Source organism: Abramis brama, assembly GCF_963993115.1.
Source record: "Abramis brama genome assembly, chromosome: 14".
Lineage (NCBI taxonomy): Eukaryota > Metazoa > Chordata > Actinopteri > Cypriniformes > Leuciscidae > Abramis > Abramis brama.
In genome coordinates, this window is record NC_139976.1 from 32652665 (window position 1) to 32659973 (window position 7309).

General features: G+C 37.2%; 1 protein-coding gene across 1 annotated transcript; it reads right to left on the bottom strand.

Moving 5' to 3' along the window:
- Positions 1-668: 668 nt before the first annotated feature.
- Positions 669-5438, bottom strand: prkg1 (protein kinase cGMP-dependent 1). Its single transcript, XM_084135705.1, has 9 exons — positions 4646-5438; positions 3491-3630; positions 3296-3385; positions 3060-3201; positions 2452-2615; positions 2215-2337; positions 1881-1943; positions 1538-1604; positions 669-906 (listed from the first exon to the last, which is right to left on the bottom strand). Exons 1-9 carry the CDS (start codon positions 4892-4894, stop codon positions 808-810), a joined length of 1137 nt encoding a protein of 378 aa, XP_083991831.1. The 5' UTR covers positions 4895-5438; the 3' UTR covers positions 669-807.
- Positions 5439-7309: the final 1871 nt, after the last annotated feature.

Genomic DNA, 7309 nt, shown 5'->3' on the forward strand with positions numbered 1-7309 from the left:
TGGCAACCAAACAGTGTCCGTTCCCATTGACTTCCATTGTATTTTTTGTCCATATAATGAAAGTCAATGGAAACCGAAACCATTGGACTGTTGTTGCCAAAATTCTTCAAAATATCAGCTTCTGTGTTCCACAGAAGAAAGTAAAGAAGTTTTATTTTTGGATGGATTATCCCTTTTAAAGGAGTATACATAAAAAAGGACAACATTGAAATTAATTTAATCATATCTAAAAATCAATCTGTATCACTACAGAACCTTTTTTAAGTTTGTGAGATTGGTGTGCTTCTGTTCCAAATGTATTTTACACACAACTATGTCATACAATTAAAAGTAAATGCAAACTAAAATCCTGATTGAAATGCATCTTAGAAACATTATCAATACCCAGCCCAGATCATAGTCCTGTCTCTATTTATGATTCTATTTTGAAGACCCCAGACACAAAAACTGCAAATGCTGTGTGTGCAATCAGTCAAACATAAAACAGCACAGAAAAAAAAAAAAAAAAAAAAAAAAAAATATATATATATATGAAGGGCTCGTTTATGAAACATCAGTGCCAGTCTGAGTCCATATCTGAGGCCAAATATGAACTCCAGTCTTTATGATTAGGACAGTTATGTGAGTCATGGGTTGCGGTGGGGAGCTGGGACGCCCCCAGTGGCACCGCAGGACAGAAGCATGGGCGAAGGCAACTTGGTGTCACAGAGCTGGGCAAGGCGTCTTCCAATCTCCTCTTCGATCGCACCCTCAGGCTGATGAATTGCACGGGACGCTCCAGGGCGGGGCATGTTACGAGTTTCAGTTTTAGAAATCAGTGTCCCAGCCGGAATTGTCATCTGGGGGAGGGTCCTCGTTGTCCTCAGGAAAGCTATCAAAGTTACTGGTGTCAGTCGGGCTTGCAACCTAATAGGAACGTGAGTGAGGAAATGGGATGTTAGATGCACAAATATTGAGCAGTAATGTGAATATCATAAACACAGCTATAAAAAAGCTTAATAATAATGTGTGCCTGCATTGTTTATGCATTATTCAGTGTCTGAAATATCATAAAAGTATTGTATCAACTAATCAATTTTTGTAGTAATTTTACAGTTGCACTATACAATAAAATTAGTATTATATTATATATTATTTATACTTTTTTCACAGTGAAATATTACAATAGTAATATTATTCTTAATTTGTATTAATAATTAAATAATAATTATAATAATTATTAGCATCATTATTACAGTATATTTTTGGCCAAATTGTGCAGCCCTGCAAACAAGTAAAGCAAATCTGGAGGATTTTTAGCTATTTCATGGCAAAATTTAAATCTGTGTTAATTCTTCTCACAGTATTTACTATACCAAAATTAACGACGTAATTATGTTTTGTCACAAAGGTTTTGGGTGACTGTTGAATCTATTTTAATTGCAGTTTTCTTAATTCATCTTGCTATCTTCCATCTTGTGTCAAATTTACACTTATGAATGAGTTTTTTATTTGGATTTTGCTCCACCCTATGGAGATGTGGATGTGGAATACTCACATCAGGAATAATTGGAGGTACGAGAGTTCCTTTGCGCAGGCCTTCCCAGTTAAAGCCTTCAAACCATCTATGATGGAAAAAATAGAATAAAGATCCTGTGTAGTGTGGTGTTCCAGTTGAATGACACATATCATTCTTAGGAATTTAAAGATTTAAATTTAATAGAATAGATTTAGATTTAAATGTCAAAAAATGTTGACCCCATGCACAGCATAAGACAAAATATATAGTTTGTATACAATACATATTAATTCATTGACTTTAATGATTTTATAAAAGTTTCAGTACTTTTCTAGACCTGAAAACCACAATTTTCAAATTCCCAAATAATAGGGACACTCACTTGTGTTTTTGGATATCTTTGACTCCATTTTTCAAGTTTCCTAGCCTCTCAGACGGATTGTCCCTGGGGGAAACAATATTTGGAGGAAAAAAAGAGATTCATTTATGGATCTGATTTTGTCAAAAATGGCCTTTGCCAAACCCAGATACACTATATTTCAAACTAAGGATTTGTTTTAACCGTGAGGTATACATGTGTGATAGAAGTTAACAGCTTTGGAACAGCAGAACATTTAAAGTTAATTTAAAACTCAACTGAAATAGAGTATTGATATGTCAATAACTGTCAATAAATCAGCACAGATTGAACCTAAAGGGTTTTCAAATGTACCCACCTGCATAGTTTTTTAATTAGATTGCCTGCATTTTTGGTGATCTTCTTTGGAAATTCTATCATGTCGATTCCTCTTAAAATTATATTATATGTCTTCATTGGATCTGGTCCTGAGAATGGTGGGCTGAACAACAAATACACATCGGATTTTTACAAAATTAGAATGAGTAAACTTACACAAATGGAAAACATTTTAGCTTAACTTGATTGAAACACAGTAATAGGAAACATGATTTACCTTCCAGTCAAGAGTTCATACATAAGAATTCCCAATGACCAGTAGTCTGCTGAGATGTCATGGCCTTTATTAAGAATGATCTCTGGGGCTACATACTCCGGCGTTCCACAGAAAGTCCATGTTTTTTTCCCAAATCCAATCTTTTTAGCAAAGCCAAAGTCCACCTACAAGAGACGAATGGACATACAAATTACAGCTTTTAGTACATGTCTGTTAAACTCTAAAAAAAAAATGCTGGGTTGTTTCAACTCATGTTTGGGTCAAATATAAACAAACTCAACTGTTTTAAACACAACGGTTGGATTTGTCCATATTTGACCCAAACATGGGTTGAAACAACCCACCCTTTTTAGTGTAGCTTTGAATTTCCTAGTGTACTAAAAAGTTGATAAGAAAAAGATATGCACATTCAAAAATATTTCTCATTTTGGGTAAATGGACCAAAATTATTGCACTCAGAGGCGTATACAAATTGTTGTCCAATCAGATGCTCTCTAGAAAGAGAAGTCCCTCCCCCTGATACCACTTGACACTAAGAGCAGTCTTTAAAATTCACCAGCCTCACAATGTGTCATCTCATTAAAAATGATCTTAAAATGTATACTCACAAGCTTAGCATATCCTCTATGATCCAGAATGAGATTTTCTGGCTTTAAATCTCGGTAGATTATTCCCTTGGAATGCAGGTAAGCAAATGCTTCGACCACACAGGCTGTATAAAACCGTGTAGTTGAGTCTTCAAATGATCCTCTATGAATAGAGGAAAAAAAAACTGATGTTTTACTGGGTTTCTATTATTTAGAGTGATTAGCACCCGCCACCATCACAAAAACAATTTGGCTACCTGTCTCTAAGAATGGTCCAAAGCTCTCCTCCTAGACAGGCTTCCATCAACATGTACAGGTATTTGCTGTCTTTGAAAGTTCTGTACAACCTGAGGGAACACAACCACAGAATTTTGTCAATCAATTTTTATTTTTGCCTTGATATTTTTAGGATATGACCTTCAATGATGCTCTCAGGAGGTTTTAGCACCTACCTTACAATGAAGTCTGAATGAGCCTCCTGCATGATCTGTTTCTCAGAGCGGATGTGCTCCTGTTGCCGCGTATCCACGATGTGGCGCTTTTTCAGAATCTTCATTGCAAATGTTTTGGTCTCTTCACTCTTGAGCTGTACCTGTGGACACCAAAGGCACACACACACAAAATTAGCACAAAAAATAATAAGAAGAATATTGCCTATGGAAACAAGTCATACAGCCAAGTGGTAGTGTTAATATAGCACTTGAATCATGGTCTATTAATGTGTAAAGGGTCTTCAAGGGACTGACTGAGAGAAGGAATTCTTCACATTGCGTCTTCATGAAGGCATTTGCATGTTCATTCGATCCTGTAGCTATCTAGCAAACGGATAGCACTACAAGCATATATAACTCCCTGGCGAAAGGCCACTTGTTTTTACTATGTTGCCGCATTGCCAGAAATAGGCGAGTGGAAAGGGGAATCCTCTTCCAGGACCACTGGGCTTTCCTTTACAACAGAGTCTGATCCGCAATGCGGATTTCTTCCCTCCTCTCTATGTCAAAGTTTCCGTCTTTTTCTTCCCCCTAAAATTAATGGTCATGCAGAAAACATCACGCATTAATGATTTTTATGATCGATCTATCGGTCTATCTATCTGTCTATCTATCTGTCTATCTATCTGTCTATCTATCTATCTATCTATCTATCTATCTATCTATCTATCTATCTATCTATCTATCTATCTATCTATCTATCTATCTATCTATCTATCTATCTATCTAATAAACTAGTCTTCTTGAACTTTGTGTGGCAGTAATTCAGATGTCTACCCTATTAGCTCTGTTGTGGAAAGTTACCCTGAATAGAGTTAGAGCATTCCCAGACCTGATCTGTCCTTTAGCACCGCAGATCTTTTGAGAGCTGCTCATATTTCCTGCAATGTAGATTAGTAAATTGTATTTGTATTATCAGTTAACATATTTTTTTGTTTTTGGGGTGTTGCATACCATAAGCAGAATACCTTAAAGCAACTAAACCATATGCATTCACTGTTTTCTTGCTGCAGTCACCTTGTAGTGCTTTTTTATAGAGGCTTTTTTAAAACCTTTTTTATTTACATGAAAACATCAAACATAAAATGCACACATATATAAGGTGGACCATCCTACCAGCTCAACTCTTCCAAATCCTCCAACTCCCAAGGTGTCGATGATGTTGAAGTCCACCAGCTTCAGGTTGGAGAAGAAGGCATTCTCCGCCTCGTATCTGCATTTTTTGAAGTGGAAAAAGGGAAACTTCTTAGAGGTTTGGATAGAGTAGGTAATAGGGAATGTTGGAGCAGGAATTGGGGCAGGAATGCTGTTTATTCGCTCCCTCTCCTTCCTCTCCTTTACTGGGATAGGAAGTAGCTCACGCATTGTGGCCTCCTTGTGCTTTGACCAAATCAAATACTGTGAAACAGTTAAATGTACAATTCTCAAAACGACCAGCACTATTGCAAAGATGAACTTGCAATATTTGGCTTGCAATATATGTAGTATAGTCCTCGCCTCAAGAGCACGTATGGCAGAATAATAACAACAGTCTTTGTTCAAAAGTAGAGTTAAGGCGCCATTTCCAGGTTACATTTCGAGATTTGGGATGCAGTGCAATTCGAGTCTGGCGAAGGACAAAGCGATCCAGATTGGTGGAGCTTCTCCGCATCAATATTGGTCTGTGAAAGCTCTTCTGGACACAATGTTTGGCTGCAGAAATACCCAAAGTTGTCACTGTCATCAGCAGAGACAGTACTAAAAGTTGAGCAAAGGTCCTCGCTGATTTGCTGGAAATCTCACAAAGCAAGAGATTCTGTCCTTGTGCTTGCCCAGGGACAGTACGCTTGACTGGCAAGACTAGTGCTGTCCTTGCGACTAAGTCTCAATCCGTTCCAAAACTGAGCTTGACTGTGTTCTCTATGTGAGTGCCAGTCTCTGCTAATACTGCCTTGCCTGATCCAGCTTTATTTTTAGCATGTGAACTTGGCTTGTGGTTCGCCTAGTCAGAAAAGGTTTCCCCGCTCTACCCTCACACCACCACATCTCTCCTTAAAGTTCAAATTTAACTTAAGAAGGACACTGGTGCTGCATAATTATGAGCCAATTTAGATGCTTTGGCACTGAGAGACTGTGAACCTTTCAATTAACACATATAATAACAAAATTAGCTCATCTTGGAAATAAGTGCGATAGCTAGGTCCTCTGACTGGAAGAAATCATCTGAGAGACTGGAAGAAATGTATCTTTAGCTAGATGGCATGTCATATGGGACCAAAAACAGGTATCTTCACTACTACACTTAAGTATTGTTTTGAGGAATTTACTTGAGTACTTTTCAAACTGAATACTTGCATTCCTACTCAATTCCAAGGGGAAAAGCTGTTTTTTTTTTACTCTTTAAAATCATAATTTTTTTAAACATATTTTACAGCGTAACAATTTGTGAAAGGGTGACAGTCCTTGCCCTAAATAATTTTTTTTTAATTTAGAACCATCTGTCAAATGTCAAACAACAACAAATCTGACATTTATTTAATTTAATTCTTCAGTGTAACTCTCTTGTGTGACCAAGAGATTTACATAGGACACATTACATTTAGTTTTAACCAAGTTTGACAAGGTACCGATACTTTAAATTAAAGCTACAATATGTAATTTTGTTCGCCGCTAGGGGTCGCTAACCTCTTACAATAACAAAGGCGTAGGTTGATGACGCATAAGCGGAATTATGGAACTTCTCGTCATTCCCATTGATCTAATAATGTTTATGGATGAGTGAATACTTTGATGTTTTTAACATGACCGTGGTATGAAGCAGGATGCGATTGCTAATGAGAGACAGATATCAACACCACACGAGTACCGCGGATATAAAGGAATGAGGACATTTCATTCTACCGAACTACCCGCAAGTGCTGAATTAATACTCACACAGGTCAGTTTATTTGACGAATTAAACTTGTGAGGTATCACTTGGTCTACACTATCACACTTAACTGCATTTGAGTCTGTTGAAAGTTTTATAATGTTATTCTATGTGTTAGTTTGTCTGTATGAGACTAGCAGTAAGCTAGATCAACATTAGAATAACATACTGATCATATTCTAACATTTCACCATGTTGAGCTATATAACATTGATTAGTTTTATGTACATTTGCTCACCTCTACATTTGCGCGTCTCTGTCAAGTCGAAGTTTGTCACAGCTCTCTGCATCTCGAAAACGCCACACTGATATTGATCCTCTTATTTCTCCTTTTGTCCCAAAGTCTGCTTGCCATGGTCCATAATTTTTTGAACGAAACAACAGCGCGAGCGTGCCGCTAAACATTACGCAGTTGTCCAAGTCTGTTGCCATGGTTACTATGGCAGTACAAGCGGAAACCATGGATAACGCGGATATTACGTCATTGACAGGCGACAAGTGAACAGGGACGAGCCATTATTTAAAGTCTTGGGACATTGTAAGTACACAACTGCAGGAAATATATCACACTGTGCAAGTGATTGTTGATATTTTATTACACAATTCTTATTGTACCTTTAAAATTATTTTACTCATGTCGCTCCAAACCTGTATGACTTTCTTTCTACTGTGGAACACAAAAGTAGATCATTTGAAGAATGTTTTGGTCCAAAGTATCTGGCTATAACCTGATAGTTCAGCCAAAAATGAATTTTGGTCCAAAGAGTTAAAACCAATGGGATTAACTTTCATTGCACCAAAACATTCTTCAAAATGTCTACTTTTGTGTTCCACAGAAGAAAGTCATACGGGTTTGGAATGACATGAGGGTG

Bases quoted from the DNA above. Each gene is read 5' to 3' on its own strand.
- prkg1 (XM_084135705.1), bottom strand. From the start codon at position 4,894: ATGCGTGAGCTACTTCCTATCCCAGTAAAGGAGAGGAAGGAGAGGGAG. The intron at 3,202-3,295 runs GTAGCCAAATTG...CTCTATTCATAG, and splicing joins TGGACCATTCTTAGAGACAG to AGGATCATTTGAAGACTCAA. The intron at 2,616-3,059 runs GTGAGTATACAT...CGTCTCTTGTAG, and splicing joins ATAGAGGATATGCTAAGCTT to GTGGACTTTGGCTTTGCTAA.